The sequence below is a fragment of the Calonectris borealis genome, chromosome 1 (assembly GCF_964195595.1).
Source record: "Calonectris borealis chromosome 1, bCalBor7.hap1.2, whole genome shotgun sequence".
Lineage (NCBI taxonomy): Eukaryota > Metazoa > Chordata > Aves > Procellariiformes > Procellariidae > Calonectris > Calonectris borealis.
This window is the reverse complement of record NC_134312.1, coordinates 67,598,744-67,618,128: the sequence shown is the minus strand read 5'-3', so window position 1 is coordinate 67,618,128 and position 19,385 is coordinate 67,598,744. Positions and strand designations below refer to the sequence as shown.

Sequence of the window (19,385 nt, the reverse complement as noted above, 5' to 3'; positions counted from 1 at the left end):
GCAATTCGTCCCTGTTAAACTCATCGGCTCTGCTCACACTTCTCTAATGGGGAGTAATTGATTGCAAAAAGCACGCTTGACATGCCATGTGGGCTGCTCCTGCCTCACTATGCAGCAGTCAGATACGGAAGGGAGCGCTGGCTAAAACAAGCATGGCCAGGGTGGCTCTTTCTGCCCCAAAAAGCACTCTCAGGCACAGAGTTCCAGCAGTGAGCAGAGCTGGCAGGGTAGCAAAGATGCTGTTTTATGAAAAATGTCAAGTTTTCCAACACTGGAGCTGTTCTGGGCCAGGATAAAATCTGGACTTTTAAAAAAATGTTTTAATCTGGAAAAATAGTGTATTTGTATGTGCGTGTTAGTTTGCGCCCAGGACACCCAGAACAGCCAGAAACTCAGAAGTCAGGGCACGCCCTGCGACCTGGATCACCTGGATTCAAACCACTGTGCCAGGTCAGGCTGAGAGCTGGGGATGCAGTAAGTGAATGCACTTGTAGGACTCCGAGTCTGGGGTCCCCAGAATTCTCCAGCCATAAAAGCCCAAGTGCTGATCTGGAATAACCACACTCCACTGGTCCAAACGTATTCCAGAAATTTTGAGAAGTTTACTTTGTAATGCCAAGCTTACTGCTGGATCAAGATTTTCTCTCGCAGTTGGTACGAGGCTAGCCTAAATTCAGCAAGTTATAGGCTGGCTAATTTGACAGGAGTGCAAGCATGGGCACAGATCAGTTCTGGATCAAACTGCCACCACCGAGTGATCCAGCAGGGTGTAGATCCAGCACTAACGATCCTGGAAAAATGCTGGTGTGTGGCAGATGGACCTTGATGTCCCAACTCTCAGATGAGCGTCCCGCCCAAAGAGGCAATTCTGGGCCACATCCATCCAACTGTCCATTTCTGTTGTCCATGTCCTTTTGACCGTAAACTCCATCTTGGGTTGGAGAAGTCTTTTGTTTCCAACCTTTTTATCTAAAGTTTCCCTGTAGTAAGCACATCTTGGCAAAAAGTTTTGGGTTAACTAAAATGTTGTATTTTCCATGGGAAAATGTTGTATCAAAACTTTCTCAACCAGCCAGGACTACGAGGGAAAAACCTGTTGGAGCAGTCACAGTTTTGGACTAAACGTCCAAAGGCAAGGAGGATGCAGGATGTGTCTCTGTCACTCGCGGACAGCCAGCGGCATTCACTATACATCTCTGCTTCTTCACTGGTACTGAGTTTTGGGGACAAAGGGAAAGCATTGTTTAAATTGCCTATCTCCCAGTAATGATGACATGGAATTAATATCTTTTTTTTTCTTGGTTACTAGAGGTTTTAAAAGACTTCAGGACCACCACCAAGGTATAATATTTAGCATACAAAATAAATCCCATTGGAAAAAAACAAGCCTCACAGCTCAGAAATATCAGTGTGACAACGAAGTAACTGGCAGCGTACTTAACTTACTACTGAGTCTGCTGAATAATGTGTCAAATTTTCACCAGAATTAAGAGGCCTTTTCCTGGAATAAGGTCTGCAAGTCATAATACAAAGACATAGAGAACCATAAACACTGGCAGGATACATCTAATTTGGAAAGGTACCTTATAAGTTAGTGTTAGACTTTGTCCTTGGCTCTAAATTAAAAGCTATGCAGGCCTATACTAAAGACACTTAGACATGATCAGCTAAGTCATCAAAATGATTTACCTCCGCTAGCAATGTGGTCCTCTAGTCAGAACATGATGTAATTAGAGAAAATGCAGGAACTCTTATTTTCCTTATTAGAGACAAAATATGGACTAGAAATGAATGATTTCGCTAACCTTTGAATGGCTATTTAACATTTGGACACATTTCCCTTCCCTTCCTTCCAATAAGTCACATGATAAACAAATTCGCTTCATTAGAGTGTTTGAGTCCAAGATTTCACTTCCAATAGTTTCCTATCTGAAATATTTACAGATAATACAGAAACTTTTCAGGTTTTTGATTACTATATGCATTATGGAAAGAAAACATTTTATAAATGAAACATCTGATATAATTCCATGGGGATTCCACAGAAATTTCCCTAAATCTTACATACTTTACTGAGGAAGGGTCTGTATGCTACAGTTTTAATTAAAATACTGTAATAACTTCCGGAATTCTGTAGTAGGGACATAATTTCCCATTCAGTTCCATCGCAAGTCTACAAAAACTTCATGTAAGAAACTATTATCTATTAAATTTCACAAGGCATCTTAAGAGCACCATATTCCCTTGTAAGTAAGAATTTCTCTTTTAATCAACATGACCAAGTAGATTATTTCCACAAGATGACATTAACTTAATTTATTACTGTTTTTTAAAAGCAATTTCCTTACATATCTGTATTATTTTCAAGAGCAGAATAAATGCATTTGAAGGTTCTCCTTTAACCTAATATATCACAAGGAAACCAAAAAGCTTTCCAGTATAGTCATTAATGCTCATACTCCACACAAATTTAGCTTTTTCCTGAATCGATTGTACATGGCCAAAATGCAATGTTTCTCAAAAGCATGTTTTAAATTTAGTTAAAATAACGCAAGACTGCAGTCTAGACCAAACGCGCCATGAGCTAATCTTTTTCAGCTTTGCAGAATCATTTCAGCTTTTATTCCTACGTCTTTACTGCCTTCTGCCAAAATATATGGCGCTAGCATCTCAGCATTTCTTGCCTGCATTAACAGAGGATGGCTGCTTTGATTTCTCCTTAAAGTGTTTAATAGGGGTGGGCAAGCCTTCAAAAGCTTAAGTTTGGATACGCATCTGAAAGATAATGCTTGCAGCGTTTAGCCTTTCTACAAGCAGTTAGTTCTCATTAATTAATGAGAACTCTCCCTGCCCCCTTCCGAAGGGCAGAGTGAAGTTGTTATCCCTATTTAGCAGATGGGGAAGCAGAACTGGAGTCGCCTGCCTCAGCCGGGGTCCCAACCTCCTCACCTCCAGCCACGAGCCATTTTGCAGACTGCTGGTCTTTAAGAAAATGAAGATAATGTGGAGACCATAATATGCTCCCAGAAAAGAGAAGCACCAGTAAGTCCCATCCTCAAGTGGCTGCCTTCTAAGCAAAGGGGACTTCTGCTCAGGGATATTCAGGTTCATAAAAATTACAGATGATTCCACTACCTACCAGGTTCTTTTTTTTTTCCATTTACAAGTTAATAACGTATGGAATTACACTAATTGGAACTAATGCATTAGCACAAAGAATCAAAAACATACTCTATGTAAAGGCAAAAACATTCATATGGTCCCTTTGCTATGGTACGGGGAAGGCTTTAACATGATGTGTTAAGTTCCTAAAAAATACAAGTGCACTTTTTTCTGGATGCTGGCTTTCTTGCAGATTTTGAGAGAGACGCTGAAGCAAATGCCATCCTGCATATAGCAGTGATCGCATCTTCTAGTATTAACATTTAGGGTTGCAATATCAACTCTTGATATAGTGAGGAGCTGGTGAAAAAAATGACAGCAACCCATAATTGCCTGTGCTGGGAAAGAGTAACTGTGCACTCTGCAACCCACTCATTGCAATATCCACTACGAATGAGTTGCCATAAAAATGGTGCAGGTATCACTGGATTGCCTATGGCTTTCAGCAAATTGGAAATAAGCCATGTAGCAATGTTTTGGTTGATTTGTTGGTTCATATGAGGTTGTGAAAACAGCTTAAGTTGTCCAGCTACGATACAGCAGCCCAGCCAGGAGCCACTGCTATCAGGGTAGCAAGTGAAAGATGAGGAAAATGTAGAAATTGCTCTGGTAGGAAAGGTCCGATCCCATGAGGTGAGAGAAACCCCAGCTCTGCTGGTACGTCAGTAGGGCAGGCAGCTCCTGGATGGACCAAGAGTTTGCATTGCCTCTCCAGTTTCTGCATGCTGAAGGGCAACACAGAGGAAGAGCTAGTACTCCTAAGTACAGATAAATTGCCCATGGCTCAGAGTAAGCGGATGCACATAGTCGTTCTGGATTTTCAAACAATTAGGCTGTCTGTGGTGTTCTGAGCAGCATTAGCAGATATGCAGTAAGCATAATTACATCTACATTTTGAAGAGGGAAAAACCCGCAGTGGTTTAAATCTTTCACTGATCCAGCTTTTTATTGTGATGCCCATTTGGAAAACTGTGGCCTATAGAGTTGTATCTTGTCCACCACTCCCAAGATACGTATTTCGTACCCCTAGCCCTCCTGAAAACAAGTTTTCCCCTCTTAAGGATATGAAAATAACAACAACAAAATTAAAATTAAAAGTTGAAAGATAATAAATTGTTTTTCTATGAATTTTTTCACACTAAAGTAATACTATTATTAAAAATTCCTGATTTAAACAAATAAGTGCTTGTAACCCTCAAATGAAAACTAAATACAAGAAATATTTTCTCAAAATATTTATGTTTTGCTGAAGCCAATTAAAGAAAACATTCAACCATTTTGACTTAGCTTATATCCCTCTCCCTCGAGGCACAACTGCAGGCAGAAGAGGAATTGTTCCAAATACCCATCAATCCCCAGAAGGGAAGGCCCAGCCATATAATTAGACATCGAGCAAAAGGCTTATTCCTTGTTCCTTTCTATTTACAACACCTTTTACATAAATCCTTGGGTCCTTACTTAACTTTTATTGAAAAGAAAATGCCTGACATTTTGCCCAGGTAACTACTGAGCAACACTGAATCAGGACTTCAGGCTGTAACACACATACGCAACTGTCACATCCATAAACGTTAATAAAAGGCTATTACTTGAAACAGAGATAGAAAAGCACCTTCCAGCATAAGCCCAAAAACATAGATCACCGAGTTGTCTCCATGTGATTGAGGACTTTTGTCTAACTAAAGCTGAACGACCACCTCTGACTTGCTAACTGATTTTTACAGAAGGAATGGCAAAGGATAGGAAAAGCCCTTTACAAGGTGTAACATAGGAAAACTGCTAAAGGCTGTTCTAAACAAAGAACGCGAGCCCTTCCTAAAGCCATCGTTATTAAACTGCCACGCTCCTAAGGGAAAGAAAAAAAACCACGTTATTTTTGTGCTGCCATAGTCATGAATGTTTGCAGAAGTCCCCCTCACCACTCATGTCATTTTGTACCCGGAGGATGTGAGAGAGCTCATTTCTTGGTAACTCGGAACCAAAAGCTCAGCTCCCTCCAGATCCTTTGGCTGGAAACTGCTCACCTCTCTCCCAAATTGCCAGGGTTTGCCTTCCCTTTTCATGCCAGCTGCCTGCCAGCCTGGGGTAAGAGCAAAAACCAAATATTGCAAAGCAAGACATGAGTGATCTGAGCAAAGTATGAGATCCAGGGACTCTGTCAGAGACTTACTCCAGAGAAATCATTTAATCCTTCTACCTCAGTTTTCCTGCCTGAAAAAAGGCAGCAACTATCAATTACCTACTTTGTAGGTCATATATTTGCAAAGCCCTCAGGGAGATGAAAAGCATTATATAAACTATATGCACACATGTTAACGCTGATTAATTTTCTCTGTGCAAACATATCCTTTTTTCTTCTTCATTGCCCCTCCTCTCATTATATCAGCAGTCTCATCTGGAGGAGGACGAGGAACTGCTGACGGCTCAAGTATTTTCCCCAGTTGTTCTTTTGAGATTCAGAAATGCAACCACTCCACACAGCCCTGTGTTCAGCTGACTGTTTCCTTAATAGCTTTGCGCTTTCATGTGTTTCCTCATTTTCTGTTACATGAATTTAAAGCAATCTGATTTCCAAGTTAATTTGAAATGATGCAAGATCCATTAGTTGAGGGTATCGTTTGCAAAATAACTCCGAGGGACAACTTTCACTCACTATACTTCCAGGTACACTCTCAGCAAACAAAAGCAGGGCTAGTGATGTGAATAAAGTCAGCAGGATTTGATCCAAAAAGTAAATCAGTGTATAGCAGAGGACAGAGACATAGCCTAACTACATGAGCAGCTTGTAATAAATGCAACAGCTCCTACACAGCCTAAGTTTTACACCAATGAGCAGCCCTTTTGTGTTAAGTGTTTATACAAATGACCGTCAGAATATGCATATGGCTTTGCAAAAGAAGACCTATAAGCGTTTTTCTTCAGATTTTTGGATCCACATTTTCTGAGGAATACAATTTAAACATTTTGTGGAACAAAACTATTGTTTCAGTTATCACAAAGTAATCCAGAGTGAAATTGAGGACTTGTGCTTTGTTGACACCTCCACAATGGCAGTTCCCATTAGAGATAACAGATGCTGACCCTCTGCACCCGAGAGTAGAATTGGGCTTTCTGACTTGCAGCATCCAAGAATGACCATTTATACTCATGGCTGGAACAAACTGCACTGGCACAGGCTGCCCAGAGAGGTTGTGGAGTCTCCTCTTTGGAGATATTCAAAAGCCACCTGGACATAGTCCCAGGCAACCGGCTCTAGGTGGCCCTGCTCAAGCAGGGGTTTTAGACCAGATGACCTCCAGAAGTCCCCTTCAACCTCAAACATTCCGTGATTCTGTGAAACGGGCAATGGTCTGGTGCATCTTGGATCAATGTCCTTTGTCTGCAGCCTCTGGTCTGGATACTGCAGACATGTCAGAAGTGACACCTCAAAGTTGTCCTTGAGTAAATGCAATTGGAAGCACCCAGGCTGCTGAAGTGACAATTGTTAGAGGCTGGAAGCTGAGGGAAACCCCAGGGAAGAGGCTGAAGGGATGAAGGAGTGGCTGGACTTTCCTCATCCTCTTCAACAACTGCAAATCCTCCACTCCTAGATGCGCATGCAGTCAATAGCATACAGGCTGGAGGTCATGCGCATTTTCCACAACTGTAGCCAGCAGCCTTTTAAGACAGCAATACCTTTGTTTTTACTGACCACCTAATGAAATGGGAAAGCTGAGCATTACCACAATAAAAATATGACAGGTTAACTTTTCAGATACTGTCCTTAAGGTAAAGACATTGGACGATATAAGTTGATAATGTTACCAAGAGAAAGAGTCTTGGAGGAGAAACCTCAAGAAACAACATCTCTCATCACTGTATTGAGCTGTTTCAAGCACACCAAAAAAATCTGTGTTAAAAAAAAGAGAAAAGATTTTGGGTAGCTTTGCTCCTGCCAAGCAATCTGCTCTCAACCAACTATAAAATCTCTCATGCTATCAAGCCAAAACTCAAAGGCAGAAAACACACTGACTAGCAACATAATGTTTGAAGTATTCTAAAAGGGAAGAAGTAATAATGCCTGCTTTTAGAAAATGGGATGGTGGTCTCATTAGAAAGGAATTCAATTGCAATAGTTACCTCGGCATGTAAAGGACTCGCTCTGCCACCACAAATCCCACCCTGAAGAAGAGGTTGCTGGCTGGGATGAATGGGAAAACCAGGAATAACAAGCCAACCAAAACTTCTTTGTGTTCCAGTTTCTGCAATAATACAAAATTAAACAAATATCAACTAAAAAAATCCAACTTAATTCACCACTAACTTTCCCCTTTCGAGATTCTTATTCATAAAAAAAAGCAACTTAGATTAACATTTGATATGTTTTGCATTTAAAAGAAATTATTCCAAGACACTGTCCTTCCATATTTACGCACTGTTTGTGCTTCTGATATGCCCAGAAAGTGCACAAACACTAACCACAGTGTGTATTATTACCCTTGGTATCTTTTTCAAGGTCAGATCTATTGTATGCAGCTCTCTTGAGATGGCATAGATAGTACTTAAAATATATCCCATATTGGTAATACGTAAGTATAGAATAGTGTGAATGTATATATTAGCATGTCTATCACAGCATGGCTGTATGTAAATACACAAATGCATATCATATATACACAGACTGCTGTGTTCAATCCTAAATGTTTATAACTGAGAAAAAGCTGTTCAATCAGTCACATTTTGTGTAAAGAAAACTAGCCCCAAATGCCACATTAATGGAGTCATTTTATCCCTTTTGAGACAATATCTAAACTTGAAATGATACTTTCGTACACGAGGTCTCCATACTCATACAGAGTTGGAAATTTGAGACATGCTATATATTAAAATTAATGTCTTTCACTTGAGCACAGTTAATGCCCTTCACTTGAGCTCACTTTGAGGAGAAATAGAATTGCCACATGCAGTTCAAAACAACTGTGATCTGCACTGCCGACACAAGCGTCTCGGGATGCCGTGATCAGCAGCAGCTGCCGTTCCTGCCACGGAGAGACCCAAGCCTCCTCGGGCAACTGAGTTTCAGATTTAGGTCCACCCCAAGAGGGCGAATCAACTCATGCTTTCTGTTGATGATCTCAAAGGACGACATCAGGCTACGTGTACAGCATTAGGTCTGTTAAATCACCCAGGCAGACATCGGTGCTTTCCTGCCCTGCGATACTGCTGCCTCTGCAGCACCCTTCTGCAGCCATTGGGAGAAGCTTCGTCATGCTTAGAAACAGATGCAATCAGAATCACTTAATGGTAGCACTTCCTAACTGTTGTGGGCAATTTCTCAACTTCAGAGAGCAAATTGACTTCCCTTTACTGGGGGGATCTAAATTTAGAAATGGTGAACAAGATTCCTGAGTAGAGGAACAGAGCTCAATCAATGATGCAGGGCCAAGCACTACAACCTGTCTTGCTTTTGCACAGCTACAGACTGCGACACCAGTTACCACTGGCCTAATCAGTGGTTGAAATTCAGAAGTCCCAGTATTAAAATGTAGTCATCCTATTGTGTGGGAAAGACAATGAACATTTTCTGTAGGTACCAAATGCAACGGTACGTGTTAGGAGGCTCTGATGTCACTTTAGAGGAGCTGAACCACAGGATCACAAAAAAGAGCACTGGCTTCCCCTGGCTCAAAGAGGAAACACAAGGCAGAGAGGGAAGCAGAATTCATGTCTCCAGACTTCTTTATCAACATCTGCTTTAAACAGCACCACAGTTACCTGCTTTTATTATCTACTTTTTCAGTGTGTTGAATGACAATTGCTAGTGCCTTCTTGCAGTCACAACAGTACCTAAAATACATTATTCCCAGAGCTGAAGCTGACACCAATCCATAAAGCTGATGAGCAGAGGTGCCCGGTAATGGTCATTTTGGCTTGTAATTACAATAGAAAATTGAATAGAAAAAAAAAATTAATTAAAAATGATTTCTCAACTCTGAATGCAAATTACCAGTCTAGCTCAACTCCAACTTCCCTCTCACCCAGTTCGGGACAAATACTCCATTTCTCTCCTGCCATTTGACACTCTCTTCCCTTCCCACATTGTCTGGCCTAATCAAGGTGCCCATTTGCTGCCACCGCTCTACCCCAGGGGTTTGACAACAAAGACCCGGCGGCACAAGAAGGCACGTTGGGCCAGAGGGAGTGCACTACTAATGCATAAAATGCTCTCTGTCCCCAAGATATGCTCTTGCTTTCAAATGAACCAGCTATCAAATATTTCTCCAGTTGTTGTTCATTAAATCAATAATTGGGAAAGCAACCTCTAGTTAACATCTCTCAGAAGGACACGGTGTTATTCAAGGCTGCAGAACTGCAGATAAGCAAAGGAAACTGAATGCTGGAGAAAGACAAATAAAGCCTGTACATCAAGTGGGAAAGCGGAAAATGTGGGAATTAGCTTGGCTGAAGGAGAAAATGGTATTGTGTGCCCTTTCTCCCTCCACAACAAGTCACAGCTCTAGACTAATGCCACCGAGGGCTGCCAGCCCAGTCCCTTGGGCAGGGCTCAGAGACAGCAGCCCAGCACTCCCAAACCAGCCTCACGGAACAGCAGAGCCCTCCGTGCTGCTACTTATTTCTGAAACAAGAAACATCTGGCAACTGGCAGCACCGTTTTTAAAGCATTCGGTTCAGGCAGAGGCTTTTGTGAAGAGCTGGTCCCTGAAGGCCAGGCTTCGGCTGATTTTGTGTTACGCGTGGTCCTGCCTACGAGCCGGCATGTCGAACTGCTGAGCTTGCGCTGCAGTCACTCCAGAGCTGAGTTTGGGTTTCTCTCCTCTACCCGGCCATTAACTTTTCCAAAATTTGTACGGGCACTTCGTGTATTTGACACCTTGGCCCTGCAGCTGGGTACTGCCTGGGAGGAGAGGCTGGGGAGAGCCCGTGGGCAGGAAGAGCAGGTGGGTTGCTGGTCATCTGAAACTCATCTGTGGCCATTAATGAGACAGTCTGGACGCGGCCTCTGGTGCAAGCAATTCCTAAATCACTGGCTGCCCATAGTTGGGAATTTATACTGGAAGAAAAAGTTACCCTATTCACAGCCAGACCTTATTTCTCACTTCCCTAAATAGCTTCTACTGACTGATTAGATACTGAGCAGAACCAGCCTTTGCCCTGACCTGAGAGCTGCACGTTCTTCTATCCCAGCCTTGTGAGGGCTGGAGGCACAGCAGAGCTATCCGTCCCTGCCTTCCCAGCAAGGGCTAACATCTGCTTACCTAGGCAGCTCAGAGAAAACAGAAAAAAAGGACAGAAATGCAACCATGATGTGTTGGAAGGATTGTGTGGACCACAGGTGATAACGTTAGACAACTAAAAGCTATCAGCACAAGTCTCATAGGACACCATATTCTCCTTTATCTTTTTCCCCTATCAAAATTTACTTGGTAGATTCACCTTTCATTCCCTCTTCCCCTGGAGGGGCTGATAGATTTATAAATGAGTAGACAAGCAGGACAGAATGGCACAAGAACATCAGGGACTGGTACCGTAGGGCTGCAGGAACAGAGGGCAACAGGATCTTCCATCCAACACAAGCCATAGGAGAAGGCCTCCACGTGTTTTTTAAATAAAAAAAACAACCTGTAGCTTGTTACTTGGGGGGGGGGGGGGAGGAGGGCAGAGGGGGGAAAAAAAAAAAAAAGAAATATTGGGACCATTTAATTGGTTTAATTGGTTTACTCTGGTCATATGAGCCCACTTAAGAGATAGCTGAGCTAAAAGGTGGCAGAACCAGCCTCTTCCAGGTGCCCGGAGCAGTAGTAAAAGCTTTTAAAGAGCAGTAGGCAAGTTTGTTTGTCTTCCTTTTTCCTTAAAACAAAAAAGCTAGGACTAGAAATTATAGTTCACTTCATTCCTTTTACAGAGAGACATCTCCTTTCCTCTTAAAGATAGTGCTTTATTTTGGAAATATAAAACTTACCTTCCTATCTGTCACAGAGGTCTCTGGGGAGAGGGCAGGGGAGGGGGAAAGCACCTTTGAATTAACCATAGGATGATTCCTTTTGTTAAAGACAAGCTGACTTCAAATCAAAATAGCATTCCTTATAGCAGATAGTTTGGTGGAGGTTTTCAAATTCACATCTACCTCTAATTACAATTAGGCCTTCATTATATTGTAACAAAACAAAACAAGAAACAATAAAGAAGAATTTTTTTTTAACCTGCTAGTTTTCACAGACTTATGAAAGAACTAAAGAACACCACTTCTTCTCCCAAAGGCAAGGCAAAAAACTGTCATACTATCTCAAACAAAATAGCAAAGAATCACTCCAAGGCCAAAGACCATCAACACAGCAATAAATCTCAAAAATTGCTTCCTTGGCAATTTGGTGGAAAAGGAAGAAAGTCTTGAGTTTACAACTGAAAGGCATCTTCACGTATTACATATAAGACATATTCCTGAGCCACAAATAAATATTTGCTGACTACTGTTAAATCACAAGTCTTCTACAAGCCAGAGCCCATCAAGTACGAGCGCAGGAGGTACACAGATTACTTCGACATATCTGTCATAAACTATGGACTTGCATAAGCCCACTGTAAATTCCCTATCTTTCCCATTGAGAAAGCATCGTCTGAGGTGCCAGATCCGTTAAGTCTCACACTGTGATGGCAGGACTTATGCTCACATCCCCTGGCACCTCCAAGGGCTGAGGCATTGGAAAGTGGAGCTGTGAGGACAACCTTCCTCCTGGCTGGACAAAGTTGCACCTCGGGGAAGACAGCAGCTGGGCAAACAAGTCCAAGCAAATTCCATTCTGTTCTACTGTGGAATGTTTCCGAAGGTGTTTATACACGCTTGCCTGTTTGATGGGAAGGTGGCAATCAAATGGGTTTAATTTCTCCCTCTAACAGTTTATTTTGAGAATGAGGCAAGTGTCACCTCTCCACCATTTAGAACCAACAGCTCCACGGAGTAAAGACTTCCTTCCTACCAAAAGCATAAATCACCCTCTGCCAGTGAGCTCTGGATGGTCCACTGCAGCCAGTGAGATGTTATACTTAGAATATCTGACTGCGAGCGCAGAAAAGCTGGTACCCAGGAAAGTTGGTAGTGCATGGCTGTATAAAAGCAATGAATGCTATTACACATTTTCAAATGCTTGCAGGCCTGGGAGGTAAGCGTATTATCCATCAAAAGAGACACAGAGATTCAAAGAAGCTACGTGACTGTCTTTGGTCCACAGACAGAGGATTACACTTCTTCCGTTTGCTCCTGACATCCATTTGTGCAAGCCCTTAGTGCAGGTCGCACACAAACTTAATTCATGTATTCCTGTTGTACCAGTCACTCGTGAAGCCACAAGCAGCTCGGCAACATGACTCCTGCACCAAACCACTGGCAGCATCTCACCTGACAAGAGGTCAGGATCTGCAAACATCTACTCTTGCACTTCCAACATATACGGTATTAAAGATAAAAGGGACGGTGTAGAAGCATGTCAAACTCACTCTGCATTCACACATACGGTGATAAAAAGCAAACTTAAGCTAATTAGGAATCAACCCTCGGGATTCATTCCTTCACAGGAATAAAAAAAAAAAAAAAACCGTCGATGCAAAGCTCGCGGAAGCAAGCACTGGGTGCTCCCCAGTCCCACCTCACTGGTGCAGGCAGACAGGCCATGGCAGAGCTGTGCCATCCTCCATGTACCATCAGCATGGTCTCCTTCAGGTCACCAGCAGAAATCAGGAGGGGACATGTACATCTTTGTCTTCTGTGGCCAAACAGGAGGGCACTATGGAGCTGTGGCTGTTTTGCTCTGCTGCCTGTGCCACCGCAACTGAGCGAAAGGTGCCAAAAGTCAGGTGTCAATAGATGGTCTGAAAAACTCAAACATTTGATACGGAAAAGGTAACTGCCCAGCTTCAAATCTGGCTCAGACACCAGGCTTAATCAGCTTGCTCCTACAAGAAGAGCCACAAATTCTGTAATCACTACAATTTATCAGTTTTATTCTTTCATCTCATTAAAAAAAAAAAAAAATATTTAAAAAATCATCTTCAGTAGCGCCAGCTGCTTGAATGCCAGGCTTAGCAACTCGCTGTCTTCCTAAAATAGTTCAGTTTTCCTTGGTGATCATCTAGTTCTGACAAAATCACCCACAGTTACTACTCACTAAAATTAAGCAAATTTTATACTTCACAGATAGTCCAAAGCCATGAAGATTTATAATATTATTTTGACCATTACTGCTCACTGCTTATTAACCGACACGTTGATCCTATTTCCAGCATTCGACAACAACAAAAACTACTTTCCAGTTCACCAGCAGCAGCTGGTGCATTCAGGAACTGGCGTACAGGCAAACATGCACCAGTCAGAAACTGAATCAAAACCCCTGAAAGTATCATTGGCTTCCTAACCAGGGATTATCTGAAGAGAAATCCTTGACACATATCTCAGTTCTCCCTAACGAGGTCGTTCACTTTCCGTTTCCAGAAGGAAGCAAGTCCTGGTCTGTACCACTAGGTAAAACAGCCTGTTTTTCAGAATGTTGAAAGTGCCTAAAAACTGTTTACATCAATGGGAACTGTGGATGCTCAAATACTCTGGAAATCAGGCTCTCAATTATGGAATAAAAGCAGAAAGTAGTCCTTTCCCAATCCCATAACCCACAGCGGGGCACAGAAGTGTATTCCACTGACATTTCACTTTTTATTTTAGTAAAATTTTTATATCTACTATTTTCTTTTTCCCTGTAGACCTCAGCTACACATCCATTCAGCTGTGTGTTTACGGTCTTTCTTATCCAGATTACTAAAATTCCCTGAAGATATAAGCTCATTTTCCCAATCCTTAATCTCTGCAGCCTCTAATTCCGCTTGACAAGCTGATTTGAGCAGGATGCAGGAGCGCACGCATCTTTGGAAGAGAAGAGGAACATTCCAAAAAGAAATAGGAAAGTCAACAAATTGCTCCAGGAATTAGAAAAATGCTTTTGACCTTGAGGTTAGTTTTCCCTCTTCCCTTTCATTCTGTGACTGCAGGCTGCTTCACTACATGGTGGGGGCCGGGGCAGAGGGAGGTTAAAAACAAAAAACAACAGGTGACAAAAAAAAAAAAGGGTAAAATTTAAACACATGCACACTGCTTGTGTATGTACCAGTGTGATCTGTGTAAAAGCAACTCTGTTCACGGTGAGTTTGCTCTTAAGAGGTAACACTGAACAAGAGGATCCTAATAAAAGTCATACAATAGTTTGGCACCCTAACATTTAACTCAGACAAACTAGGAACAATGAACATCATCATCTCCCTCAGTTGTAAATTTCTTGGTCCTCATTCCACCTACCCTCTCCTTCCCACCCTACTATTGTGCCACTCCAAAACCTTTCAGTTCTGAGGGGGTCTCGAAATACTAACTCAAATCAGGAGAAGAAAATGGTAGGGTGCAAAAAGAGTATCTTTGAAAATACAGTAATTCAGTGTCAATATGCTGAAAATGGCAGAACTAACTACCCCTATGAAAACTACCTACCTAGCGTGACAAACTCCTGCAGGAGTTAAGAGCCTGTTTGGTGAGATGCTGAATATCTTCATGGTGAGCCAAATCAGAACTACTTCAGCTATGGTTGTATTTACTCAGAGTATCACACTCCAAACCTGTTATTTCAAACATCTACCGAGAAAAAAAAAAATCTGATGCAAAATGCATTTCGATAGTTCTCGCGTTTGCTTTTTTAATTCGGAACGGCAATCGCATACAGACAGACTGAGGAAGGTTTCTTTTCTTTTGCTTGTTTGTTGGCTGGCACAGCAAGCACCCTGCGAAGGCTTTCGTGTTTCTTCCAGCCCCACCAGGCACCCACAGCTGATCCGCTTGCAGCACTTGACAGAGCAGAAAAGCTGCCGGGGAGGCACGCAGGGTGCCCGCAAGGGGCTCTCCCCCTTCCTCCAGCTTTCACTAAACACAGTCTTTCTGGCTTATTACTCTCTCCCCGCAGCAAACATTAACAACAGAAGCAGCGTAGGAAAACCTCACTGCTAAGGATTAAGAACATCAGTCCTGACCTTCTCTCTGTGTGAAAGGAATTCAAGTGGGCCCTCAGGAAAATGAAAGCAGGATTTGTTTTAAATGGACCTTTCATGAAAATGACTGTGGTTTCTAGCTCGTCAGATAGACTCCGTCGATAAATAGCCTTCTTCGTCTTGCCATGCCTTTGAAGCAGGTATTGTTCTGGAAGTGTTGTGGCATATGAATTTTGCTAGGCATACTTTCTAGCTGTGCTGATACTACTGTAGAATATTATAAAAGGCAATTGTTCCCCAGAAAGGTCTATAAGCTGTGATTTATTAATGAAATGCCAAACCTGGGAAACGAGGCAAAGGTCTCAGGAGTGCAGGGTAAAGTAAATAGCATGACAGAATACACATAATGAGTGCTAGCAAAACCAACAGAAACATGCACACAAAGAGAAGATGCAAACGCGTTCTTCTCCTTGATGGTATTAAACATTGTCAACGAAGAAATATAGTCTGCAAGTGACTGAGGAATATGCTTAGATGATATTCATACATATAAACCACCGGATAAATGGCAATATGATGTCAATTACAACACGAATTAAAGTCATAATAATTTGGTATAAAATGCATTGTCTTGGCTAAGAAGCAGTATGCAGAGAAATGTAGAGGCAGCAGTACCTTAAAATTAGACCTGAAGTAAAAAACAACCAACTGTAGCACATGAAAGAACAGGGTAATAATATATATCTCAGCTGCATGTAATGAATATAACCTGAAAATCATCACAATTTCCTGTACCACATGTAGCCATGTCACACACAGCAGCAAAGCATGCTCTTTAAAAAGATATACCCTAGAGGACACTGGAGATTTTTTCTTAAAAATTGATGTGAAACATAAGTAGCGCTCCTTCCTCAGACATGAGCAAACTGTTGCACATCAGAACATGTTCCTGCTGAACAAGTAGAAGGTGCTGTGAACCACCATAAGGTACCTCCATAGCGTTGGTCATGAGTATAAATGCAAGACGAGGGCCAAGCAGTATGAGGTGCAATAAATTCCCCCAGACTGGTCAGATACAAAAGCTACTCTTTCAAATTAGTTTTCCAGATCACCTTGCTCAGGATTACCCCATAGCACACTGTCTTGGTTTTGGCTGGGATAGAGTTAAATTTCTTCCCAGTGCTCTGTTTTGGATTTAGTATGAGAAGAATGTTGATAACACACTGATGTTTCCAGTTGTTGCTAAGTACCCTGCTAGTCAAGGACATTCAGCTCAAGGAAAAAAAAAACAAACAAAACAAAACAAGCATTGGGAGAGAGCACAGCCAGAACAGCTAGCCCAGCTGGCCAACGGGGTATTCCGTACCACGTGACGTCATGCTCAGTATATGAATAGGCGTGTTCCAGGAAGTAGCGATTGCTACTTGGTTATCGGTCAGCGCGGGTGGTGAGCAATTGCATTGCGCATCACTCATTTTGTATACTCTATCATTATCATTATTTTCCCTTTTCTGTTCTATTAAACCGTCTTTACCTCAACCCACGAGTTTTTCTCACTCTTACCGTTCAGATTCTCTCCCTGTCCCACTGCGGGGGGGAGGGGGGGAGTGAGTGAGCAGCCGCGTGGTATTTGGCTGCCTGCCAGGTTAAACCACGACACACACACATGAGTTTTCCCACTATCAGCCCTCCATATATCAGGTACCACACAGAAAGTGAAATCTGATCCATCACGTGCTCTGTACATACGTTCACCGCTACAACTACAGGACAAGCTGCATTTTAATTACACCGCTAATTAAGATGCGACCTAAAAATGCCATGCAGAGTGGTGTTTCAAACGTCTTAAGGGTTTTCCTTTCATGCTCATTGAATTATTATGACATGTCAAAGAAATAACTGTCGTCCTGACGATACGCCAAAAATTGTTGTCCTCTCTCTAATTCACCAGGTGCTCACTGTTTCTTCCAGCATAGAAAGGCAGTGCAATGGGCCCTTGGGTACGCTAGCGGCCATTTGAAGCATCAGACAGGTTATTTCTCTGGCCTTGTAACTGGCGTGCTTGGCAACCAAAAAGAGAATGGTGCATCCATTTCACTGGTACCTTTGTAATCTACCTAGTCCCAAAGCTGGAAGACAGACCACATCCATTCCTTGCAGCTGAGGCTGTCTTTGAAAACGAACAATAAACAAATCTCATCCTCTTTTCTCATCTATTATTATTTCTCTGGGATGCAGGCGTTTGCAATAGCACCCCCAGCCTTTGCCACATCCCCAGCACGCTACTCGAAGCCCAGCCAGACTGGGTAAGGAAATCCACCACAAAGAGCTGAGCAGAACCTGAGGATTTCAAGACCCGCCAGTAATTCCTGGTGCCTTGGCTAAATCAGCTCAAGAGAGGCCAATTTGCAGAGCATACGGGGCATCTGCGTGGTGAAAAATCAAGTCTCAAAAGGTTTCAAAGAGCTGCTTAATGATGGACTGCAACTTTGCCACGTTAGTCACTATGAAAGAATCTTGGCCAGAGATGACAGCAAGGTCCTTTATTCCCACAGTGGGAGGTGCGCCAAGGAGCAGGCCTTTTCTTTACTCCCGTCGGGCCTCCTGAAGACGGACATTAATTGTCACACGTGACAGGGATCTAGGCTGCAGCAAGGGACGAGCATGGCTGTGCACCTAAACAGTGTGCAGAGCAACAAGTCCTTCTTGGGGAGCTGCTCACAGGGAGCTCTTTGGCCGATAAGCAAGAGGGATTTAGCACTATCCACACGAAACAACCCAGCGAATGAAAGTTATCTACAAGGAATTAACAACGCAATTTTTCAAGCAGCTTCCTCATTATGTAAGAAGGAGAACAACAGCAAAAGTACACAAGGAGGACGAGGAGGGAAGGTTCTCTCTCCAAACAATAACGAACTGGACAGCTGCCTTCTCTGTTTCTGCAGTTTTCAGCATAAAACCCCCCATCTAGTAGCAGACATGTTCCAAGCAAAGCACTGTTTCTTCTCCTTCCGAGGTATAATAACGTTCACAAAATGAAATGGAACAAGAAAGCTTCATGCCTTAGATGTCCTTTATCAGCACAACACATACATGCCAACAGGGTTATTGCCCTAATCACAAACGTCAACAAATTAGCCCTGTTTAAAATTCAATGGCAACAAAGGCAGAAATCCAATACACGCATTCTTTAATTACAGTCCATGTAATATATTCTGCGAGTCTCTTGTGAGCTTGTTTTGTGGATGCACACGCATCAGCTCTTGCCACTGAAAATCAGTTCAGTGTTCACTGCACAAATGTCTTCACTTCTGCCAAAATAATTTCTAGTATTTCCATTCTCCATGCCACAGAAAGGAAAGTGTTAGTGCCAACGAGAATGAATATGAGGTTTTGTCCTCTCTTACCCGTGCACATCTACATACTCAAATGAAAGGCACACAAACTGCGTGCCTGTTCACTCTAAAACCATTCCTTAGAAAATTGCAAGCTATTGCTTCCAGGTTCAACTTCGCAATGAAAAGAGAAAAACGGCTGCTAAAACAGTCTTGTGTGTTTGCTTCAAAAAGAAAGCAAAACATCTTACACTTCATGAAATGTGAAAAAACAACTGATGCGTCTCATGCTGCCTACAAGCTGCAAAATACTAAAAAATAGCCTGTCTGGGGCTTGACTGAAGGATAGTCCTTCTTGGGGGGAGCAATGTCGTATGAAAGGCCACTGCTGTCGTGTTTGGAAAGAAGCTTTCTTAAGAGCCTAATATAATGAATTGAGCCTGCAGTTCATGTATCCTGAACTTCCCTCTCCTCACTGTAGAAGACATTACTGTGAGTGTCTGAAGCCAAACAGGATAATTTATTTCCAGGAAATGTGCCTCTTCCTACTGTTCGCTTTCCTCAATAATTCATACTACTCGGCACAACACAATCATCTTCATACCGCTTAATGGCAGTATCACAATTGAGTTGTTATGAGTCTTGTTAAAAATAAAATAGAAAATAGCTTCAGAAATTTAGAATTTCCTGAAAAGCAGAATATTTCAGCTACCTCTAATTATACCTAGGGTTGGGGGAAGCATGTCCAAGTTGACCCCCAGGAACCATTCACAGTGGGTTTGCTGGGAGGCTGCAAGCGAAGACTTGAGCAAACATTTGAGCACTTTGTCAAGAATAGGTAATGGTTCTGGTTTTACTTGGGTTAGACACAAAAGC

General features: G+C 42.4%; 1 protein-coding gene across 1 annotated transcript in view; it reads right to left on the bottom strand.

Annotated features, from left to right (window-relative positions):
* The window catches only part of TMTC1 (transmembrane O-mannosyltransferase targeting cadherins 1), a 127,927-nt gene that overhangs the window by 53,892 nt on the left and 54,650 nt on the right, over positions 1-19,385 (bottom strand). The window contains exon 5 of the mRNA XM_075158602.1: positions 7,282-7,403. Within this exon, the coding sequence (XP_075014703.1) occupies positions 7,282-7,403 (122 nt within the window). The remainder of the gene's footprint in view (positions 1-7,281; positions 7,404-19,385) is intronic.